The sequence below is a fragment of the Stomoxys calcitrans genome, chromosome 3 (genome assembly GCF_963082655.1).
Source record: "Stomoxys calcitrans chromosome 3, idStoCalc2.1, whole genome shotgun sequence".
Lineage (NCBI taxonomy): Eukaryota > Metazoa > Arthropoda > Insecta > Diptera > Muscidae > Stomoxys > Stomoxys calcitrans.
The window spans coordinates 185,574,143-185,600,070 of record NC_081554.1 but is presented as its reverse complement, the minus strand read 5'-3'; the positions used below and the strand labels follow the sequence as shown (position 1 = coordinate 185,600,070).

The 25,928-nt window shown below is 35.3% G+C and overlaps 1 protein-coding gene across 5 annotated transcripts in view; it reads right to left on the bottom strand.

Moving 5' to 3' along the window:
- The window catches only part of LOC106088406 (serine-rich adhesin for platelets), a 244,646-nt gene that overhangs the window by 52,017 nt on the left and 166,701 nt on the right, over window positions 1-25,928 (bottom strand). For all 5 annotated transcript variants that reach the window (XM_013253904.2, XM_013253906.2, XM_013253901.2 and 2 more), the window contains exon 4: window positions 3,068-3,917. In XM_013253904.2, the coding sequence (XP_013109358.1) occupies window positions 3,068-3,213 (146 nt within the window). In that variant the 5' untranslated portion in view covers window positions 3,214-3,917. The remainder of the gene's footprint in view (window positions 1-3,067; window positions 3,918-25,928) is intronic.

Genomic DNA, 25,928 nt, shown 5'->3' with positions numbered 1-25,928 from the left:
ATGTAGCTCCCAAATAAACCGATCACTCGTTTTGACTTCTTGAGCCACTGGAAGCCGCATTTTTGTACGATTTGGCTAATATTCTGCAGATGGTGTTTTATTAATGCTTTTACCAACTGTACTAAGTACGGTCCAAATCGGTCTATAAACTGATACAGCTCCCATATAAACAGAACTCCTGATTTTACTTCTTGAGATCTTACAAGCCGAAATTTTTTCCCGATTTGACTGATATTTTGCATGTAGTGTTCTGTTATGACTTCCAACAGCTGTGCCCAGTACGGTCAATATCGGTCTATAACCTGATATAACTCCCATATAAACCGATCTCCCGATATTATTTGATGAGCATCTAGAGGGTGTTATTCTTATCCTATTTGTCTGAAATTTTGCATATTTACTTTTTCTAATACCTCTAACATACGTACCAAATATGTTCTAAATCGGTCTATAACATGGCATAGTTCCCATATAAACCGATCTTACGATTTTACTTTTAAGACCCTATAGGACGCAATTCTTATCCAATTTGGGTGAAATTTGGCACAATGACTTCTTCGATGGGTTCCAACATCTAAACCAAGTATAGTCTGAAGCGGTCCATAATCTGACATTCTTATCCATTATCATTTGTTTGCCTATAGAGACATCGGGCAAAAAACTTTCGATCCCTGGTGGAGGGTATATAAAATTCGGCCCGGCCGAACTTAGTACGCTTAGTACTTGTTTATTATACCCACCACCAAAGGATGGATGTATTGTCATTCCGTTTGCAACACATCGAAATATCCATTTCCGACTCTATAAAGTATATATATTCTTAATCGTCTTAAAAATCTAAGACGATCTGGCCATGTCCGTCTGTCTGTCCGTTGAAATCAAGCTAGTCTTTAAAAATAGAGATACTGAGCTGAAAATTTGCACAGATTCTTTTTTTCGTCCATAAGCAGGTTAAGTTCGAAGATGGGCTATATCGGATTATATCTTGATATAGACCCCATATAGACCGATCGGCCGACTTAGGGTCTTAGGCCCTTAAAAGCCACATTTATTATCCGATTTTGCTAAAATTTAGGACGTTTAGTTGTGTTAAGCCCTTCGATATCCTTCTTCAATTTGGCCCAGATCGGTCCAAATTTGGATATAGCTGCCATATAGACCGATCTCTCGATTTAAGGTCTTGGGCCTATAAAAGACGCATTTATTGTCCGATGTTGCCGAAATTTGGGACAGTGAGCAGTGGTAGGCCCCTCGACATCATTCTGCAATTTGGCCCAGATAGGTCGCCGAAATTTGGTACAGTGTGAGTTTCTTACGACCTTCGACATTCTTCTTCAATATGGTCGAGATCGGTTCGCTGCGATATAGACCGATCTCTTGATTTAAGGTTTTGTTCCCATAAAACGCGCATTTATTGTCCGATGCCGCCGAAATTTGGGACAGAGAGTTGCGTTACGACCTTCGACATTCTTCTTTAACTTGGTCCAGATCCGTTCAGATTTGGCTATAGCTGCCATATAGACCGATTTTTCGATTTAAGGTTTTGGGCCCATAAAAGACGCATTTATTGTCTGATGTTGCCAAAATTTGGGACAGGGAATTGTGTTAGGCTCCTCGACATCTATCTGCAATTTGGCCCGATCAATCCAGATTTGGATATAGCTGCCATATAGACCGATCTCTTGATTTAAGGTTTTGGGTCCATAAAAGCCAAATTTACTATCCGATTTTGCTGAAATTTGGGACAGTGAGTTGTGTTAGGCCGGTTGATGTCTGCCTTCAATTTGGCCCCGGTCGATCCAGATTTGGATGTAGCTGCCATATAGACCGATCTCTCGGTTTAAGGTCTTGGGTCCATAAAAGACGCATTTATTGTCCAATGTCGCTGAAATTGGCGACAGTGAGTTGTTTTAGGTCTTTCGACATCGTTTTTCAATTTGGCCTAGATCGGTCCAGATTTGGATATAGCTGTTATATAGACCGATCTCTTGATCTATTGTTTGGACCCATAAAAGCCGCATTTATTGTCCGATGTCGCCGAAATTTGGGGCAGTGAGTTGTGTTAGGGCTTTCGACATATTTGTTCAATTTGGCCCAGATCGGTCCAGATTTGAATATAGCTGCCATATTAAGGTCTTGGGCCCATAAAAGGCGCATTTATTGACCGATGTCGCCGAAATATGGGACAGTGAGTTGCGTTGTTGTATTAGGCCCTTCGACAGGCCTCTTCAATTTGGCAAAAATCGGTTCAGATTTAGATATAGCTGCCATCTAGACCGATCTCTCGATTTAAAGTCTTGGCCCCATAAAAGGCGCATTTATTGTCCGATTATGTCTTAATTTGGGACAGTGAATTGTGTTAAAGCATTCGACATCCTTCTTCAATATGGCCAAGATTGGTCCAGATTATAGCTGCCATATAGACCGATCTTTCGATTTGAGCTTTTGGCCTTATCTATTGTCATTGGCTAGAACAGACGTCTCAGTCATTGCGTCCATCATGACAGGTCACTGTCTAATGGGAAAACATGCTGACAGACTGATGGTTGCCAGCAACGACTTTGCAGAAGCTCTGAGGATATCGAAAAGAATAGACTATAGAACACCTTCTGTGTGTGTGTCCCGCACTAGCATTCAGAAGGAGTTCCACTTTAGATTCTCATTTCATTGAGAACCTGTCTGATGTAGCGGATGTGAACATTCGCAAGTTATTGGGCTTTTTCTGTATGGTTCCACAGTAGGAACTAGAAGGCATCTTTCTAGATATAGCTACCAAAAATACCAAAATTGAACAATGACTTGTACTTATTGGACCAATCAATTTTTTTGTTTTGTCATTTTTTAAACAAATTTTTTTAATTTTTATTTTTTTTATTTTTTTGTTTTTTTTTAATTTTTTAAAATTTTTTTTTTATTTTTTTTTTATTTTTTAGCTATTATAGATAGCTTTTCAATTCTTATATTTATATATTTATATTTATATTTATATAATTTTTTCAATTGATTTTTTAATTATTTATTTCTTTGTTTTTTTTTTGTATTACAATTTTTTTTCATTTATGCTCACCTGCTACTGTATTCCTGAAAGGAGCCGCCATCCAATAGACGTATCTTTGCAAATAGCACCTCATTGACCAGAGTCACATTTTCTAATTCCTGCAATTGGACCTCGACATTGAAACGATACTTTTTCTTTTTCATCATAAAGGCCATAACCAAGGGCACTTAGGCCCTATAAAACGCGTTGAAGAATTTTCTTGTGGCTTCTTGTCAAAGGATAATTTAATACACACACCAAAGTACACCCCACACTCAACGGGCAAGGGGGTATACAAGGCGAAAGCGTGGTGACGCGAATGGGGATAACGGCTTGATTAAATTAAAATAATTAAAAGGAAACTTTTTTTTTCCTTCTTTTCACTTTTGTTAATTTATATAAAAAAAAAAATCAATTAAAATTGAGTTGAAGTATGACAGAGATGATGGTGTTGTGGTTAGCTTTTCGTCTTCTTCTTTATGTACTCCAAGTATGATAATTGCACAACACTTGATAAAACTTTGCTAAAAGTCTTTGGAGTCTTAGTTTCTTCTTCTTATTTTTGTTTCTAAATCACTTTCGGAGTATTTATTTTTGCGGCGAGAGAACAATAATCACAAACAAGGACAAGTATGACAACGACCACAACGATATTGACGACAATGGCTTGAATGGCTGTAGCTGTGGTTTTGTGCTAATGGCAATGGTATTATGTTTGCAGCAGCCACCAATGGATTGTTGGAAGCGGACATTGTGTTGGGGTGATAGCCATTCAATTGAATTGATTCCTTATTTATTTTTTGTATAACTGATGTCCTTGTGTGTTGTATACAGAAGGCTGCATCAGCAGATGTCTTTGGAAGATACCGAGGCTTCAGAACTGTAAAGAAAAGAGGACAAAAATAAGGAGTTAGAGAAAATGTTAATTAAACAGACAATTAAAGACAATTGAAGTTAGTTGAATATAGGAATTTCTATAAAAAAAGACAGTTTTTTTAGTGATTCCAAAAAATGTCCTAATAAGTAGCAATGGCAGAAACTTTTTTTAAAAAATTAAAACTATACAAGTCAAAGGGATTAATGTTCGGCAGATCTGCTACAGAATACGGGAGGAACCTTTATGAAATGAAACTAAGAAGTTGCAGAGAAGTTTATATATTAAACTAGCCGAACCGGCCCGCTCCGCTGCGCCCTCTTTAAATCTCTGATATTTTTTAAGGGTGGGGACACTTGGCCCTGTCCCTCAAATTCGTGCCTTTGTAGCCTATGACGCTGAACGCGTTCGAATACTGGCAAGAACATCGGATAAAGCTGTGGTTATCACCTCTTAATGTTGGCGACATTTGTGAGGTACAATGCCATGCATGGTCATTTGAAAAATTTTCCCCAAATAGGTGTTGCACTGCGGAACGGCGTTCGGACTCGGCTATAAAAAAAGGTCTCTTACCATTGAGATTATGCTTGAATCGGAAAGCACTCATTGATGTGTGAGAAGTTTGCCCCTGCTCGGTTCCTGGTATGGTATTGAGAAAAGCTTTTTAGGGAAGGGATGGCACCTCAGACATATCGACTCAAATATGGATATCAAATTCGTGCTGCACTTTCAAATTCCTTTAATTTGAGCCCCATATTACCATGGCCGGTAAATATGAACCGTTTGGAGTGTGTTTTGGGGCTGGGGCAGCAACCGGCACTTTGCATTAAAATATATATCAAATTCGTTCTTTATTTCCAACGGAAATGAAATTCAGTTTAGGGGGTGTTTTAGGGTCAAATAATCCATTTGACGTATCTTTAGGAGGAGAAGCGCCACCTAGACTTGAACGCAATTTTTAATATCATATTCGTTATCTACTGGAGGCCACCGTAGCGTAGAGGTTAGCATGTTCGCCTATGACGCTGAACGCCTGGGTTCGAATCCTGGCGAGACCATCAGAAAAAATTTTCAGCGGTAGTTTTCCCCTCCTAATGCTGGCAACATTTGTGAGGTACTATGCCATGTAAAACTTCTCTCCAATATAGAAAGGAGGTCCCTTATCATTGAGCTTAAAACTTAAATCGGACTGCACTCATTGATATGTGAGAAGTTTGCCCCTGTTCCTTAGTGGAATGTTCATGGGCAAAATTTGCAATTTGCATTCGTAATCTACTCCCAAATAACTTTAATTTGAGTCCCATATAGCCATGCTCGACTAATATGCCCATATGGGGAGGGATATTTGGGGGTGGGCGACCTCCCATTACTTGGACCTAATGTTTTATGCCATATTTGTAATCTACTGTTTAATACTTTTGATTTAAGTTTAGAGAAGTTTTGGAGTTGGGGGGCCTTTGCGTATTTGGACCCACATTTTAATACCATATTAGTTTTCTGGTCTCCAATACCTTTCATTTGATACCCTTATTGTGCCCATCGGACCACTTTCGGATATGTTTTTTAGGGTAAGGGGTAGGGTCCGTCTCGACCCAATATCTAAAAATTATATAGCCTATAATTCCATCCAGACAAACGTACACAATTTATGAAACTTTTAAGAAAATCGGTTCAGCCAAGTATCATATAGTCATAATAGGTCTAATGCCGTTTTTAAGGGATGGCGTAGTCCTTTATGCTTCGATATGATTTTGTATGTCAGATTTGAAATCTACACCCGAAGCCCCATATTGAAACGAACGTCCAATATGTCTGTTTGGGGGAGTTTTAGGGTTGGGGCGGCCCGATGGGTACTTAGACTCAAATTTCAATACCATATTCGTATTCTACTCTCCAATACCTTTCATTTGATATCTATATTGTCCCGATCTGTCCACTTTGAATTTGATTTGTGTTTTTGTCATAAGGGGCAGGGTCCGTCCTCCGTCCGATACCGAAAAATTATATAGCCTATGTTTGCTTCCAGACCAACCAACACAATATGAGAAAATTTCGAGAAAATCGGTTCTGCCGTTTTTCAGTCTATACGGAACAAACAAACCGAGTCCCATATATACGCGATTGGCTAATGTGCCAATTTTGGGCGTTTTTGTGGGGGTGGGGTGACCCCCTATACTTCGACATGAATTTGTATGCCAGATTCGATATCTACTCCCACATACTTTTCATTTGATACCAATATTATCCTTATCGGTCCACTTTTGATTTTGGGTGGTGTTTTTGGGGTAATGGGGGAGGGTCCGCCCCCTTCCGTTATGAATAAATTATAAAGCCTATTCCTACTTTCTGAACATATTCGTAATTTACTTTCGAATACCTTTCATTTGAGTCCCATATTGTCATGATCGTCAAATAAAACTATTTTAAGGGGTTTTGGGGCTGGGGCGGCCCTCCAGGTACCCAACTTTTATTATGAAATTCGTACCCTACTCTTGAATACCTTTCACTTGAATCCCATCAATCAATTGTCAATTCAATTGTCAATTTCCCCTGGGTTTCTTGTACCCAACTTTTAATACCATATTGGCATTTTACACTCCAATACCTTTCATTTGATACCTATATTGTCCCGATCTGTTCACTTTGAATTTGGGTTGTGTTTTGGCATAAGGGGGAGGGTCCGTCCCCCTTCCTATATCGAAAAATTATATAGCCTATGTTTTCTTCCAGACCAACCTACACAATATATGAACATTTCGAGAAAATCGGTTCTTCCATTTTTCCATATAGCCGTGATTGGTCAGTGTGCCATTTTGGGCGTTTTTGTGGGGGTGGTGTGACCGCCTATACTTCGACATGAATTTGTATGCCAAATTCGATATCTACTCCCGCATACTTTTCATTTGATATCCATATTGTCCTCATTGGCCCATTTTTGATTTTGGGTGGTGTTTTTTGGGGTAACGGTGGAGGGACCCGCCCCCTTCCCTTATCAATAAATTATAAAGCCTATTCCTACTTCCTGACCATATTCGTAATCTAGTCCCGAATACCTTTCATTTGAGTCCCATATTGTCATGATCATCAAATAAACCTATTTTAAGGGGTTTTGGGGCTGGGGCGGCCCCCCAGGTACTTGAACCCAACTTTTATTATAAAATTCGTACTCTACTCTTGAATACCTTTCATTTGAATCCCATATTGTCCCGATCGGTCAATTTTTATTTTTGGGTAGTACTTTTGGAGTACTACCCGTCCCCTTCCCGATATCGAAAAATTGTATAGCCTATGTTTCCTTCCATACAATCACAACCTGTGAACATTTCAAGGTAAACGATTCAGCCGTTTTTGAGTCTCTACGGAACAAAAAAACAAACGCAAATTGAATTTTATATATAAGATGTTGGCCCATATAGCGTATGATTAACATTAATTTTGAGACCCGTTAGAAAAACGTTCCTAACCCTAAAAAATAATATTTAGAAATTTTTTTCTAAGAAATTCTAGAAAATTTTCTAGAAAGTAACAATTGCACGAACTTTTTTTTTAAAAATTAAAATTAACAAGTAAAGGGGCTTAATGTTCGGAAGACAGAATACAGAGAAGTTAAATATTTAAATAATGGCCCATGTAGCGTATGATTACCATTATTTCAGAGACCCTTTAGAAAAACGCCCATAACTTCTTACTTATAAGATATATAAATGGAAAATAAAATAGTATAGACTCAGAATACTCTACTCTGTCCAAGAAAAGCATTCACAAAATGAAATAATGATTCATTTCGAAGAAAGAAAATATTTTATTAAAAGCCCATAGTGCGTATGATTAACATTAATTTTTGGGAGTCTTTAGAAAAATGCCCACAACTTCTACCCCTTAAACGATTTTAAAGCAAAATAAAATGCTATGGACTCAATATGTTTCAAAGAATATAAGAATAATATTTCCTTTCATTGAAATTGAATGTTTTAAAAAGCAGAGCTTAATTTCTTTAAATGTTTAGTTCATCTGAAAAACTATACCTCATTATTTTTAATGCAATTTACTTTATTGAGGCTTTAACTTAACTGTAATCCTTTTAGCCTTTGCCCCATTAATTCCATTAAATCGTTCAATGATATCATCATAATCATCACATTTAATTTCCCCTCTTCACCCACTTTTGGTCTATTCGTTTCTGTTCTAGTTCTCGAACTCAAATCATATCAAGAGCGAATAGTTTAAACAAACTTTTCTCTGGCAGCTTACCTTTCTCCCCAATCTACACTTCCTGAATACGTTTGGATTTACCCGCATTTTTGCCATGAGAACTTTGTTTCGCCAAAGAAATTCAAACATAGAACTTTCGTTTGAGTAATTTTAACTAAAAAGCAATTTGTGCCAAGAGTGAAGTTTGTACTCTTTACCCCAAAAAGCCGCACCCTTATACCAAATACAAAAGTTATAGCCAAAGGAAGTAGGTAAGGTTTCGTTTGATGATGGGCAGGATGGTAATCAAAGATATGTTTTATGGGTTTTGCTTAAAAACCTAATTAAGTGGAACTTTAATGGATATCCAAAGTTATCGTAATAATTACTATTCCAGAAAATCAAGCTTTCTTAGACAAGGTATATAAAAAAGGAAACTGAGGCCTCTTCACAAAAGTTATAGCTATTTGCTAGAATTAGAGATAAAGTTTACGACCTAGGCTTGGCCCACAGTTAAAAGGATTAAGTTATCGACCTAATGCTTGCTACTCATCCTGCCACAATGCCCAAATTATTATGATGAAATGGTTTTTGTCTAAGGTCTTTAGTTAGGTTTTCTTAATCGCCATAATCTTTTATATAAAAATAAGATATATAAAAATGACACCATTAAACTCTCTGGTATTTTCAACGAATTCATTCCACAGGCGTTTTTATATAAACACAAACACACATACACACTCAAAATGTGTGTGTTTTCACAGAAACATAGAACATCAAGATAAAATGCGAAATATATTTGAATGTGTCAAATAAGTTGTTTTTAGACCATGGCATAGCTTTAGGCGTTTGTGACGCATAACAAAGGCAACAGACAAACAAATAGTGGTTAGTGGCAAACAAACATACACACTCACACTCACAAATACAAAGAAATTCCACTTTGAGACATGTGGATTTCAACAGCTCAGTTAACCTTTGCGTGTTGCTAACACTTAAAATGTTCAGCCACAAAGTATGCCACAGAATTTTGTATATGAATGCAAAACTTTTGCATGTATATAAAAATGTCCAACTTATATGGGACATTTCTTAAAGAAAGAAGGGACATAGAAGGAAACTTCGAAAAATTTAAAAAAAAATTTATACAAAATATATTAATTTTTAAAAATTTTTTATAGAACAAAAATTTTGGTTCAATTTTCTATAAAAATTAAATGTTGACAAAATTATCAACAGGATTTTTTTTTAATTTTCCTTAGAAATGGAACTTTGACAAAATGTTTTTATAGAAAAAAATTCTAAATAAAAATTAAAAAAAAAAATGATAAAAATTTACAGCAAAATAAAATTTTAAGAAAATATTCTATGAAAATAAAATTTTGAGAAAATGTTCTAAAATATGTTCAGCCACAAAGTATGCCACAGAATTTTGTATATGAATGAAAAACTTATGCACGTATATAAAAATGTCCAACTTATATGGGGCATTTCTTAAAGAAGTAAGGGACATAGAAGGAAACTACGAAAAAATTAAAAAAAACTTGATATAAAATATATTAATTTTTAATAATTTTTTATAGAACAAAAATTTTGGTTCAGTTATCTATAAAAATTAAATGTTGACAAAATTATCTATAGGAAAAATTTTTTTTTATAAATTTTCCTTAGAAATGGATCTTTGACAAAATGTTTTTATAGAAAAAAATTCTAAATGAAAATTAAAAAAAAAACGATAGAAATTTACAACAAAATAAAATTTTAAGAAAATATTCTATGAAAAAAAATTTGGGAAAATGTTCTAAAAAATTGAATTTTGAGCAAATCTTTTTACAAAAATTTATAACAAAATAATATTTTAAGAAAATATTACAAAAAAAAAAAATATAATTTTGAGAAAATTTTTCGAAAAAAGTAGAATTTCTTCGTTTTCAAGTTTATCGCCTGTTAGGGCGAAAATCCTGCCTGTTAGTTTCGCTTTTGGGAAAATGGAAAAGGAAAGCCAGAGATCGCAACACACTCCAACCACTATGGGACGCGTTTCGTAATTTGGTTAAGAATTACTTATCACCGATATTAATTGTGAAGGCTTCATGGTATGTTGAACTTAGGCTGAATTTATTTATTGAAGCGCCTCTTGAAACAAAAAACAGAATTTTGAGAAAAATTTCTTTTAGAAAAAAGGGAAGTTTGAGTACCCTTATTGCAGGAAAAGGGTACTAAAACTACTCTTTCGGGTGGGAAAGGATACCAAAACTACCCTTTTTGACGGGGAAAAGGGTACTAAAACTACCCTTTTTGACGGGAAAAAGGGTACTAAAACAACCTTTTCCTAGGGCAAAGCCACCCTTTCTTTAGGGAAAAGGTACTAAAACTATCCTTTCCCAAGGGATACTTAAATTATCGTTTTCACAGAGGAAAATGTGCTTAAACGACCCTTTCCAAAGGGACTACCCTTTCCCTTTGGAAAGGGTACTATAGCTTTCCTTTGGAAAAAGGTTCTAAAACTACCCGATCCTTTCGAAAAGGGTACTAAAACTACCCCTTCTTTTGGGAAAGGGAACCCAAATCACCCTTTCTTTTGGGAAAGGGTACTAAAATCACCCTTTTCCTTGGCAAAGGGGTAATAGAACTACCCTTTCCCTTGGCAAAGGGGTAATAAAACTACCCTTTCCCTTGGCAAAGGGGTAACAAAACTACTTTTTCCCTTAGCAAAAGGGTAATAAAACCACCCTTTCTCTTGGGAAATTGTACTAAAACTACCCTTTCCCTTGGGAAGAGTAATAAAACTACCCCTTTCGTTTTCTCCCTCTTTGGGGAGAAGTTTTTACATGGCAAGGAACCTCACAAATGTCGCCAGCATTAGGAGGTTATAAACACCGCTAAACATTTTTTCTGATGTTCTCGACAGTTTCGATCGTCGCGGTAAGAAATTTCATCGAAATCGGTAATAAATGGGCCAAATGTGGGTTCAACATCGTAAGCCTGATACAACACAATGTACAAAACTTCAGCGAAATCGGGCCATAATTGAGCTTTTTATGGACCCAAGACTTCGGAATTGGAAGATGGGTATATAGTTCGATCTGGATCATAGTCGGTACGGATGTCGAGGGGCCTAAGACAGCTAACTGGAAATAAATGCGAATTTTATCGTCCCAAGACCTAAAATCGGGAGATCGGTATATACGACAGCTACATCCAAATTTAGTTGGATCCAGACCACACTCGGTACGGATATCAAATGGATAGCACAACTCACCGTGACAAATATCTGCAAAATCAATCAACAAATGCGGCTTTTATGAGCCTAATACCTTAAATAGGGATATCGGTATATATGATAGCTACATCCAAATATAGTCCGATGTGAACCATACTCAACAATAATGTTAAGGGGCCTCACAAAATTTGTTAGGTCAAATTTCAGCGAATTCGGGTAATAAATGCGACATTTATGGGCCCCAAAACCTGAAATCGGGAGATCGATCTGTATGGGGGCTATATCGAAAAAGTTTCCGATCTGGACCTTGCTCGGTACGGATATCGAGGGGACTAGCACAACTCGCAGTGCTTGAGGCTTTTATGGGCAAACGACATTGTATCGGGCGATCGCTTTATAAGGGGGATATATAGAAATAAGGTCCAGTCGGGAGCATACTGGGTAAGAATGTTGATAGGCCTTACATAATTGGTTGTACCAAATTTTAGCGAAATCAGGTAATAAAAGCACTCTTTATGGGCCCAAAACATTAAATCGGTCATATAGACCGAGGGCAATATCAAAGTATAGTCTGAACCACACTCGGCAAGAATGGCGGTACCAAATTTCACCGAATTTGGATAATAAATGCGCTTTTTATGGGCCCAAGACGTTAAATCGGAAGATTGGTATACATGAGAGATATATCCGTATATAAACCGATCTGGGCCGTATTGAATACAGATTTTGAGGCCTCTTACACAAATCACTGTGCAAAATTTCAGCAAAAGCGGGTCATAAATGTGCATTTTATAGGCCCAGGACCATTAATCTGGAGATCAGTCTATATGGAGGCTACATCAAGATATAGGCCGATATAGCCCATCTCCGACATGTCTAGACTTACTTAGATTTTAACGATTACCAAGAATATATAGGGTATAGTTATAAGGTCGAAAATGAGTATTTCGAAATGTAGCAAACGGCATGACAAATATACCCACCGTTCTTTCGGTGGTGAGTATAAAAAGAGTTTTGACACAGTTTTTATGGAATGTAAAATTTCATAACATTAAAAAAAATGTCAATACAAAATAAAATTCTGACGACATTTTCTATCAAAATAAAATTTTGAATTTTGACAAAATTTTCCATGGAAATTGCCTCATATATATGTATCTTTTCCCACCCTTGAATGTCTTTGCACCCCTGCCAAAATCCAAGAATAAAACTTTAAATATTCTATTCCTCCACTCAAAACTTACTGGGCCTCCTCAAAGGCGAAAAGAAAAAGTGTGTGGGTTCTTGTTTCGATATTAATAAAGAAAGCAGAAAAACCAACACATATTCAAAGTATACATTTAGGCGTTAACAATACCTCAAGCCTACACTTAGGCGGCTTATGAGAAAATGCGCCAAAACAAAAAAAAAAAAATATTTATCACTCACCACCACCTACTTCACCAATTGCTAATACCAATGTGGGCAGATAACTAAAACAACACAGACCTCCCTCCACCCCCGGTTTAAGGCTTTTGCGTTTTTCACCTTACAAAAAAAAGGTGCGTTAAATAAGAATGACAATGTCGATGGTGATGACGAAGACGCAAAAGGCGACAATGAGAAGTACGACGACGACGGTTTATTTCCTGGAAAATAATTAAGTAAATATGTATACTTAACCCAAATGGAAAATGCCACCTAACGAAATACATTAATCAACGTCAAATGTGAAAACGTGCACGAAAAAACCAAACAGAAACACCAACACTTACACACAAAATCATATAACAAGGAATCACAAATGAAGTAAACAATACACAAAGTCAACCAGAAATACCCCACTCAGAATATGTAAAACATGAAAAACTATTGCTCTGATTTGTACCCAAAAGATAATCGGGGAAATACCAAAAGTTACAATGTTAATAAATTCGATACCGTTTTTCTCTTGTTGCTTTAGCTGGCAGCCAGTCCCATGGTGGGTGATAAAATCACCAAACAAGTGAATACGTCAACTACTGGGCCGCTGACGTAGTCTTCCAAAAGCTTGCAGGCAAATATTGAAAGATATTTGGAAAATATTTAGGGAAAGGAGTAGGAGCAGGGATAATTGAGGTCACTTTTGGTGTGATATGACTAGGAGGCAAAAGATAGTAAAAAAAATTATAATCTTGGTAAGAACCTATATTAGGTGACAACCAGTAAAGAAGGGCAAAAGTCGGGCGGTGCCGACTGTATAATACCCTACATCTACCTTATAAGCTATATCCAATTCTGAACCAATTTTAATAGACCTCGGCGGACGTTTTTAGATGGGTTATTAAATAATCCGTATCTAATTTCGAGCATGGTTGACAAATGACAACATCATAGCAAATTACCCAAAATCTGACGAACATATATATGGAAGCTATATCTAAATCTGAACCGATTTCAAGCAAACTTCTCAGACATTGTGGTAGTCGTCGAGGAAAGTGTAATGCAAAATTTTGGCAAGATTCGTCATTAAATGCGCTTGCTGTGGCTCTTGGAGTGAAAATCGGGCGATATACATATATGACAGCTATATCTCAATCTGGGCCGATTTCATTGAAATTCACCAGTAATGTCGAGAGTCATAAGAAAATTCTTCCTGCCAAATTCCGAGAGAATTCGTTTACTAATGAGCACTTTATTGGAATATTTATCAAAATCGGGCGAACATATATATGGGAGGTATATCTAAATCTGAACCGATTTGGAGCAAACTTCTCAGACATTGTGGTAGTTGTCGAGAAAAGCGTTGTGCAAAATTTTGGCGAGATTGGTCAACAAATGCGCTTGCAGTTGCTCTAGAAGTGAAAATCGGGCGAAATACATATATGGAAGCTATATCTACATCTGAACCGATTTCTATGAATTTCACCAGTAATATCGATAGTCATAAGAAAAACCTTTCTGCCAAATTACGAGAGAATTGGTAAATAAATGACCATTTTATTGCATTATTACTGCAAATTGGTCGAACATATATATAAGAGCTATATCTAAATCTGAACCGATTTCTATGAAGTTCACCAGTAATGTCAAGAGTCAAGAGGAAATCCTTCCTGCTAAATTTCGTGAGAATCGGTAAATAAATGACCATTTTATTGCATTTTTACTGCAAATCGGACGAACATATATATGGGAGCTATATATAAAAATTTGAACCGATTTTTTTCAATTTCAATAGGATGAGTCTCTAGATCGAAAAACATGTCAGTATCAAGTTTTAAGACGATCGGAGGAAAATTGTGACCTGTAGTTTGTACACAAATTAATATGGACAGACAGACAGACGGAGAGACGGACATAGCTAAATCGAATCAGAAAGTAATCCTGAGTCGATCGGTATACTTATCAATGGGTTTATCTCTCTTCCTTCTGGGTGTTACAAACAAACGTACTAAGTTATGATACTCTGTACCACAGTGGCCGTTTAGGGTATAAAATTTATAATCTTGGGTACCAGAACTTATTTCAGGTGAAAACAAGTAAAAGCGTGCTAAGTTCGGCCGGGCCGAATCTTGGGAATCCACTACCATGGAATCTGTTAAAATATGGGAGCTTTATCTGATAAAAGACCGATTCGGATTGTACTTGGTACAGTTGTTGAAAGTCATAAAAGGACACCGCATGCAAAATTTCAGCCAAATCGGATGAAAATTACGGCTTCCAGGAGGCGGCTCAAGAAGTCAAATCGGGAGATCGGTTTATGTGGGGGCTATATCAGGTTCTTGACCGATTTAGACGGTACTTGGCACACTTATTAGAAGTCAAAACAGAACACTATCAGATGAAAATTGTGGTTTCCAGGGACTCAAAAATCGGGAGATCGGTTTATATGGGAGCTATATCCTAATCTGTACCGATATGGCCCATTTGCAATCCCCAACGACCTACATCAATATAAAGTATCTGTGCCAAATTTCAAGGGGCTAGCTTTACGCGTTCGACGCTATCTTGAATTCGACAGGCGGACGGACGGACATGACTAATCCGACTCAGGATGTCAAGACGGTCAAGAATTTTTACACTTTATGGGGTCCTAGGTCAATATTTCGAGGTGATACAAACGGAATGACTAGACCCTCCTATAGTGGTGGGTTTAAACAAATGGCAAAAATACTCTGAGGTGTCAACCACTTTTATAAGAAATATTAAAAAAAAGGTTTTTGTAAGAAATATTTACACAATTTCTTATAGCAAAGAAACTTTGACAAAATTTCCTATATTTTTAATTTCTTTCTTTCGTCTCAGGAAATTTTTTATATATTTTTTTGCTTCTTTGTTCTTTACCGTTCTTTGAAGAGCTCCATGGGTCATAGGCTCTATCCCTGTCACCATACAATTAATATCTTTAAAGCTATAAAGAATTTTCTTTGGGGACACTGTTGCGTATGATTTATATTAATTTTTAAGTATAATCACAAAAATTCCTATAACTTTGACATTTTTAAAGATAAAATCATAGCAGAGTATGGAAATGAAAGAGAAGACCCAAAGGAAGCTTTCATAGATATGGCTAGCTATGAAAGTAGTTTAATAAAAGGATTTTTACTGCCGAAAAAAAGAAAGTTAATAGAAATTCCAATATTAAACTTAAAACTTTCTATGAATTTATCAAAAATACTTCACGATTTCTTAAAGTCCTTATATTTATGTTTAAATATAGTCCCTTACTTCATAATTTCTCTCAAAACTTGTCTCCCTTTCCCTAGAAAATCCCAAGCAAACCCCATATTCTGATGACATACTTGTCATTACTTAATAGTGTGTTAATGAGTAACCCAAAATTGTCACGAAATTCTTAACTAGCAATAGTGTCTTGTTAAGCATACATTAAATAACCTAAATGTAGGTGTACGTTTGGTGTAATATATGCCTAATGTTCACGATAATTGGGTAAAAAAGTCTACAACGCAAAATGTCTTAACTATTGAGGTAGAGAAATATTAATCATTTAATGTTCAGAAATTACAGTGTTTGCTAGCAATCATAATAAAGGAAATCCAAGTCACACCTAAGAAAATTGGTAACAAAAAAAAAAAACAATAGAGTTGTATATGAAGGTGGTAGGATAATGTTAGGCCATTTAAGGCTTATAATATTAGTTCAAAGAATATTTTTTACTTCAGGCAAAAAAGGTATAAAAAATCAATTTTTTTGAGGTAAGCGGCCATAAAATATGAGGAAAATATTTTTTTTGTACTATTGTGGCTTGGAAAATCGTGAGTGACACCTTAGAAAATATTGGGTTGCCCAAAAAGTAATTGCGGATTTTTCATATGCGGCGTTGACAAATTTTTTCACAGCTTGTGACTCTGTAATTGCATTCTTTCTTCTGTCAGTTATCAGCTGTTACTTTTAGCTTGCTTTAGAAAAAAGGTGTAAAAAAAGTATATTTGATTAAAGTTCATTCTAAGTTTTATTAAAAATGCATTTACTTTCTTTTAAAAAATCCGCAATTACTTTTTGGGCAACCCAATAGCTGCTATGGGGCATAAGGTATGCATTTTTCACCGGATTTTGGCGAAAGGTTGGATACCCACCACCTTGGGCATATATGTGGCCGAACCTAGCGCCTTTTTACTTGTTTTTTGTGGAAAAGTATGATATGGAAATTTCTATCACAAATTTTTTCGTTAGCAACGCAACTAAAGTTGTGCTGAAATTCATAATTGAATCATAAATCTATTTTGAATAATAGATTTATTGCTTTTTATGCCCTACATCACTACTGTGGTACAGGGTATTATAACTTAGTGCAGTCATTTGTTAACCGATTCTCTAGAAATTTGGCAGTTACTCTTGACATTGCTGGTGAATTACATAGAAATCGGTTCAGAATTAGATATAGCTCTCATATATATGTATCTCCCGATTTTCACCCCTTGAGCCACTGCAAGTGAATTTATTGACCAATTTTCCCAAAACTTCGCACAACGCTTTCCTTGACGACTTCCACAATGTCTATAAAGTTTGCTTGAAATCGGTTCAGAATCACGGAAGGTTTTTTTTTTACCTTCCGGCATTGTATCTACCAAAGCGTCCATGAATAAACACTCTTATTTACCATATTTATCATTCAGACCCTCATGAAAATTTAGAAAAGGGTGGGTATAAGTAGTACGAATAATAAATCAACCTCCATAAATCGCTCTAGTTTCCTTATGGGGAGAAGAAGAAACTTTGAAAAAGGTGACTAATAAAAGCAAAAGCATTGGCAATTCTTAATTAGAAGGTTTTTGAGAATTAATAAATTTTCTATAAGTTTTGTAGACAGACAAAATGTTTGGTTTAGTGATGACAATGGGTGCGTATGAGTAACAACCATTATGGTTGAGCATGAGTAGAAAAAGCATAAATTGCTGGTAGCTTTTGCTTAGGAAATGATAGAAAATTTGAAGAAGTTGCTCGGAAAAGGCAAAGCTTACGACTTTTCGCAAATATAAAATGTTTTTTTTTCCATAAAAATATGTAGGTTTTGTAAGGTATTTTGTGTAAATATTTGGTTTTATGATGACCATGGGTGCGTATGAGTAACAACAGTTATGAGACACATTCACCAAATAGCTTGTAGCTTTCGTTTGGGGAAAGGTAGAAACTTTTATGAAGTTGTTTTGACAAGGCAAAGCGTTAGACAATTCGAAACTAAAGAGTCTTTGAGGATTAACGAATTTCTTAAAAAATTTTGTAAGGAATTTTTGTACGGTTTTTATAATGATGACCATGAGAGCGTATGAGTGACATTAATAAAAATGTAGATTCAATAAATTGCTTGTAGCTACCGTTGGGGACAGGTAGAAACCTGGAAGAAGCTATTCTGAAAAGGAAAAACTTTGGGCAGTTCAAAAATTGATGTAAAAGTAAGTATGTTTTGTAAAATACTAAATACTAACTACATTTCCCATGAACATTCCATTAAGAAACAGGGGATCCTTCTCTCATATCAGTGAGTGCAGTCCGATTAAAGTTTAAGCTCAATGATAAGGGGCCTCCTTTTTTATGCCGAGTCCGGATGGCGCATCACATAGCGACACCACTTGATAGAGAAGATTTAACATGGCATAATGCCTTACAAATGTAGCCAGCATTAGTAAGGGGATAACTAGCGCTGACATTTTTGTTGATCATCACGCTTGGATGTGAACCCAGGCATTCCGAGTCATAGACGGACATGCTAACCTCTGCGCTACGATGTCCTCCGTTTTATGTAAGATACTTTTTGAAATTTTTTTGGTTTTAAGCAGATCGTTAGTGTGTATGAGTAACACTAATTATAAAGTACAGTAAAAAAATCGCTTATATCTTGTGTTTGGGCATAGTTAGAATTTTGGAAAAAGTTCAAATGGAAATGTTAAGCATTGGGCAATTCTAAATACTAAGGGTTTTGAGGAATAATTAATTATAAATAAGTTTTTAAAGGATTTTCTGGTAAATATTTGATTTAATGATGAACATGGATGCGTATGAGTAACATTAATTATGAGGCACATTCAATAAAACGCTTATAGCGTCAATTTGGGTATATGTAGAGACTTGGGAAAGGTTGCAACCAGAAGGTAAAGCTTTGGCTTATTCAAAAAACAAGTGTGTCATAAGGTAAATAAAATGTTAAACCACTTTTAATACATTTTGTTAGTCAAGTCTATCGTTTAGTACAATTAATATTTCAAAGATTTATTTTCCCTTCCGCCATGAAAATACCTTCAGAAACCCCTATTGATTCTCTGCTCATTTAGCATATTCCCAATGCAAAACCCCATAAACATTTAAAAAATCAAATGCATAGCAAAAAAAAAAAATATTTAATTATTAATGTGTGTACAACAAATGCTTCGACTCATTTCGTTATTGACATTGAAAGTGAATGTGTTGCGTTTTTCTTGCTTTTGTTTTCTGGCATACTTGGAATACATTAATGTCAACAACAATTAAATATTCATACAAATTGGTGTTTTTGTTAACAGCAAAGTCAAAAACAAAAAAAAAAAAATTACAAAATCCTCAGCCATCTGAGTCTCAAGTGACAGAAATTTACATAGCAAATAAAATTATGAGTGTAAGCAAAAGCAAATTACAAAAACCCAAAGAAAATAAATGAAAAACGAAATATGAATTTAAAAAACATACGGCGTGAAATTGTTCATTCACTAGACGCTAGTGTCTTTGTGCTCAAAGTGTTCTTGAACTTGAACTAACATTTATGGGGGAATGTAAAAAAACCCTCACAGCTGATAGGACGACCTTTCAGGCAAAATGTTTTGTAAATCATTTATATGCTAAATTTTTCTTTCCAACAGTACAGGCAGATTCTTTGACAGTTTCAGGTATTTTTTTCTTGATTCGATTTGTGCTAACAAATTGCTACGAATTTGAAATGTTGTGTGTGCATGTGGGTTAGTTGTCTCTGTTTGTATGGCTGTTAGTTCAACGCTTTGTCCGTTGTCTCGTTCTATTCAATTAATTGAAATTTTCAATATTAATTAAATTCAATTTGCATGTGACTATATATGAGTTGGGTTTGTAAGGATTTGTGTGTGTGTGTGTGCATTTGGAGCTGTGTTTGTTTATGAGTATGCCGTTGACAATTTTGGCTGTTATAAATTCTTCCTAACAGATAAATTCGCTAAATTAAAAGCAATTTAATTTGGCTCGTTTTGAAAAAATCACCTTTTTGACCTTTTTTAGCATATGGGTGAGAAAAGTGATTTAATATTAATTGTAATGACAATAAAAGTTGATGTTTCCAGGAAAAAGGAGAAAAAAAGTGTAAAAATACCAAAAATAAAAAAATATATATTTGAAAATATTAAAGAGATAAAGGTATCGTCTTAATGAATATTAAAAAATCTTTTAGTAATAAAAATTAAAAAAAATAGGTCTGTTAAGTTAAATAATTCAAAAATAATTTTTTATGAACCATAGTGCGTATGACTAATATTAATTATTGGGTATTCTTAGAAAAATGCCGATAACTTACGTTTTACAACAGATCAAAACTTGATTTCAATTGCATCAAAAAGAAAACAAAGTAGGCGATTTAAAAAAAAAAAAATCTATCAATGGTTCTCCTAACATTATGGCAATTAAAGTTAATGTTATCCAGGAAGTAAGATAAAGACTAGAAAACAATGACTTTATAAAAGAATCAAAAATTAAAAAAAAAATATTTTTTTGGATATTTAAGGGAAAAAGGATATATAGCATCGTTTAAAATGAGATTAAAAAGTGTTTTGATAAAGAAAATCAAAAACAAGTAAAAAGGCATTAAGTTCGGCCGGGCCGAACTTTGGATACCCACCACCTCGGGTATATACGTAAACCACCTTTTGTCAAAATCCGGTAAAAAATGCATACCTTATGACCCATAGCAGCTATATCGAAATATGTTCCGATTTGGACCAAATACTAATAAGTTCAAGTCTTTGTTCAATTGTGTATAACAAAATATTGGTCTTTTTAGTAACTATATCTAAAAATAAACCGATCTAAACCATGTATACATGGATGTCGAAAAGTCTAACATAAGTCACAGTGCCAAATTTCAGTGAAATCGGATTATAAATGCGCCTTTTATGGGGCCAAGTCTTAAAATCGAGATATCGGTCTACATGGCAGCTATATCCAAATCTGGACCGATTTGGGCCAAGTTGCAGAAAAATTTCGAAATACCTAACACCAAGCACTGTCCCAAATTTCGGCGACATCGGACAATAAATGCGTCATTTATGGGCCCAAAACCTTAAATCGATAGATCGGTCTATATGGCAGCTATATTTAAATCTGGACCGATCTAAGCCAAATTGGAGCAGGACACCGAAGAGCCTAACACAACATACTGTCTCAAATTCCAGCGACATCGGACAATAAATGCACATTTTATGGGCCCAAAACTTTAAATCGAGAGATCGGTCTATATGGCAGCTATATCTAAACCTGGACCGATCTGTGCCATATTGCAGAAGTATGTCGAGGGGCTTAACTTAAATCACTGTCCCAACTTTCAGCGAAATCGGATAATAAATGCGCCTTTTGTTGCACAAAAACCTTATATCAAGAGATGGGTCTATATGGCAGCTATATGCAAATCTGAACCGACCTGGGCCAAATTGAGGAAGGATATCGAAGGGCCTAACACAACTCATTGTCCAAATTTCAGCAAAATCGGATTATAAATGCACCTTTTGTTACCCAAAAACTTTAAATCTAAATATAATCCGATCTGAACCATATTTTAGTCAGATTCTGGGAGAAGTTAATCAACCCACTATTTGAAATTTCAGCCAAATCGGATAATATTGGGTTGCCCAAAAAGTAATTGCGGATTTTTCATATAGTCGGCGTTGACAAATTTTTTCACAGCTTTTGACTCTGTAGTTGCATTCTTTCTTCTGTCAGTTATCAGCTGTTACTTTTAGCTTACTTTAGAAAAAAAGTGTAAAAAAAGTATATTTGATTAAAGTTCATTCTAAGTTTTATTAAAAATGCATTTACTTTCTTTTAAAAAATCCGCAATTACTTTTTGGGCAACCCAATAATTGAGGCTTTTATGGGCTTAAGATCCTAATTCGGCAGATCAGTCTATATGGTAGCTATATCTAAATAAAGTCTGATCTAAACCGTATTTGGGTGGGATGCCCAAAGGCTTATAACAACTCACTATTTAAAATTTCAGCGAAATCGGGTAAAAATTGCGTTTTTTTGGGCTTGAAGCTCTAGCTCCATCTGTAAAGAAAGTACCAAACGGTACCAAAATGTACAATTGTGTATAGATTATTTTGTAACCCATCATACTATTCCTAGATGTACATGCATGCCAAATTTCAGACTTCTAGCTCCATCTGTAAAGAAAGTACCAAATAGTACCAATTTTGGTACCAAAATGTATGAATTTTTTATAGATCATTTAGTGGCCAATCATGCATTTCTAAGTTGTATCTACATGCCAAATTTCAGACCTCTAGCTCCATCTAAGAAGAAAGTACCAAACGGTACCAATTGTGTTACCAAAATGTGCGATTAGTTAATAGATCGTTTAGCCATCATGTATTTCTTAGTTGTCAAATTTCAGATCTCTAGCTTCATCTGAACAGAAAGTACCAAATGGTACCAAAATGTACGAATTTTTAATTGTACATTTGGTCACCCATCATTCCCAAATTCGGACCCCTAGCTCTATCTATACAGAAAGTACCAAATAGTAGCAATATGAGTTGTTCAAAAATCATGTAGTCATCCATCATATATTTTCAAGTTTTATTTATATCGCAAAGTTCGGACCTCTAGCTTCATCTGTAAAGAAAGTTTAGTAAATGGTACCAATTTTGGTACCAAAATGTTTTAATGATGAATAGATCATTTGGTCACCCATCACATTTTTCCTAGTTGTACCTACATGTAAAATTTCAGACCTCTAGTTTCATATGTAGAAACAGTGTCAAATGGTACCAATTGCGGTACTAAACGTACGTTTTTTTCCCGCAAGCAATACTATTTTTCCATTTTTTCTTTTCACCCTCATCCTTTTGCACCAGATATCTTTTAAGTCAATTTGGAAATTCTACCTCTATCCATCCGACCTGTACAAAGTATACCTATTTCGTACCGTTTTGGTATTTTTTCAGTACCTAAATGCACAAATTTCCAAAAACTTTGGTAGTCATCCAATTAAGGTTGCCATAGTGTACCTAAGTTCCAAAATTCAGAGCTCTAGTTCAATTTGCAAATAAAGTACCAAATAGTACCAATTGCGGTACTAAACGTACTATTTTTCCCCATTCTGGTACGATTTTCCAATATTTTTTACCAAACCATATTTTTTTGGGACGCTCTTTAATTTGAGCCGAAGCACAAAATTCTAGTCCTTTCCGTACGCGCAAAGCAAATATGTGCCATTTCGGATTTTTTAGTACCTAAACGTACGAATATCGCGAAATCCAGCCTTATCCCATGTCTATGACCTAAGACCACCATTTGTGCAAAATTTTCTGTTCACTCTTAAGCAGAGATTCGAGGGATTGGATTGGAGAGGACGAAGTAGGATCCGAATTTTAACAACCCGGAGCGGAGCGGAGCGATTTTCAATCTCAAATTCACTCCGGCCATTCCGCTCCTTTTTTTAAGTAAATTATCGTCATAAAGATTTTTATACCGAATTTTACCCTCTCAAAAAAACCCTTTACCTCATCTTTAAGTATCGTAATATTCCCCTTTAACAACAACTGTTGCATTTTGCAAAATTATAACAATCGAATCATCACTTCCTCCCCTCCTTAGTTCACTGTTATTGCTTCTCTCAACATTTATGACACTTGTATAGACTATTTACCACACCGATTAGCTACACTTAGTCCACAATCCATGTTTATTTGCTTCACCCTCCACCTCCCGTTCCCAGTAACACCACCCCACAAAGCATTGTAATCCCATTTATTACAGTCTAAGCTGAAAATTACTCAGAGACAACATGCATAATGATAATTTTATGAATTTCATGGTCAAATTTGTAAATATTCAATTAACTTTAATTGTAACGCAACACAGACATTTTTATAGGGCCATGGTTTTTTTTTTCAAAATGGGTAAGACAAAGAATGTTTTCAAGCGTAACGAACTTTGTCCGTCCATCCAGGCGTTTCATAGAATTTCTTTGGTGACACAAAACATTCTTTCGTTCAAAGTGTCGCACGAAATTAGTTCGGTAGATAGGTGGGCAAAAATTCACCATTGTTTTATAGACATGGAGCCTAAAAACAAAATGGTTAATAATTGTGACCAAGTTCAATGCCATAAGCAAAAAAATATTTTTTTTGTGTTTTTTTTATCATTAAAAAAAACAATAATAACTGGTCATAACAACCAATTAATTCTTATAACAACATATGTGTTGAATATTAAAAAACGACCTTTACACATTTCTAGTGAAATCGACAAAAAATAAAAAAGATAAAAGAATTGACACAGCTACTCGAAAACTTCATCAACTTGTGTGTATGTTTTTTTCAATAATTTTAAAGTCATCAATCAATTAATTACTTGTATAATTTATGACATTTATGAAATTAATTACATGAAAGAACTTGTAGTTTGGGATTTAAAAAAAGGGAAATTAAAAAAAAAAAATATTCATACTAGCAAAGAATGTCAAAACAAATTTCACTGCGTAAATATTTTTGAAATATTGTCCACAACTATATAAAAAATATTAAAAAAAAAATTGCCCTTGTCCCTTAGTGGAATGTTCATGGGCGAAATTTGCAATTTTCATTTGCAATAAAAAAAAACGTTTTAATTTAACTCCCTTAAAAACGCCAATGCGGCTATACGACATTTTTACCATATACGTGTAGAATTCCTAAAGATCTTCACTATTCTCCTCTCCTTTTTGCAGTTGGATTTCTATTTTTATCATCTATACAAGGAAAGTTATGCCAATTTTTCTAAAATAACTCAAAATTAATATTAGTCATACGCCCCAGAGAACATGAAATTAAAAACCTTTACGAAAGTTTGAATTGTTGTAAACTTTAAATAGAAAAGTTTTAATCAATCAAATTGAAAAAAAAAATGTCTGTACCACGCTAGTGTCAAAACAATTAATCATGTCCAAAAATAAAGAAAAGAAGGATTCAGAACGGCAAGCAATCTATAGGGCGTTTTTAATATTTCACAATTTATATCAATCATACGCATCCAAGATCATTACAATGAAAAAGCAGTTGGAAATTTGAAATTTTATTAACAAGTAATTTTTTCGACTATCTCTTTAGGCAAATTAGAAAAAATTGAAAAATATTTTTGATTTATAAAATTGTTGCTATATAACGGCAAAAGGGCTCAAGAAGTCAAATCGGGGGATCGGTTTATATGGAAACTATATCAGGTTATAGACCGATTAGCACCGTACTTGGCACAGTTGTTGGAAGTCATAACAGGGTACTATGTGCAAAATTTCAGCCAATTCGGACAAAAATTGCTTCTTCCTGGGGCTCCAGAAATCAAATCGGGCGATTGGTATATATGGGGGCTATATCAGGTTATAGACTGATTTGGACCATACTTGGCACAGTCGTTGAAAGTCATTACTTCTTGCAAAATTTTAGCCAAATCGAACAAAAATTGCGGCTTGTAAGGGCTCAAGAAGTCAAATCGGGAGATCGGTTAATATGGGGGCTATATCAGGTTATAGACCGATTTGGACCGTACTTCGCACAGTTCTTGGAAGTCATAAAAAACACTACATGCATAATTTCAGCCAAATCGGACAAATATTGCGGCTTCCAGGGGGTCAAGAAGTCAAATCTGGAGATCAGATTATATGGGAGCTATATCTATATCTGAACCGATGTGGTCTATTTGCAATTCCCAACGACCTACGTTGATAGTAAGTATCAGTGTAAAATTTCAAGCGGCTAGCTTTATGCGTTCGACCTGTATTGAGATTTCGGCAGACGGATGGACGGACGGATATGGTTAGGTCGACTCAGGACGTCGAGACGATCAAGAATATATGTACCATACTGAGTATTACATGAATATTTTGAGGTGTTACAAACGGAATGACTTGATTAGTGTGCCTTCATCCTATGGTGGTG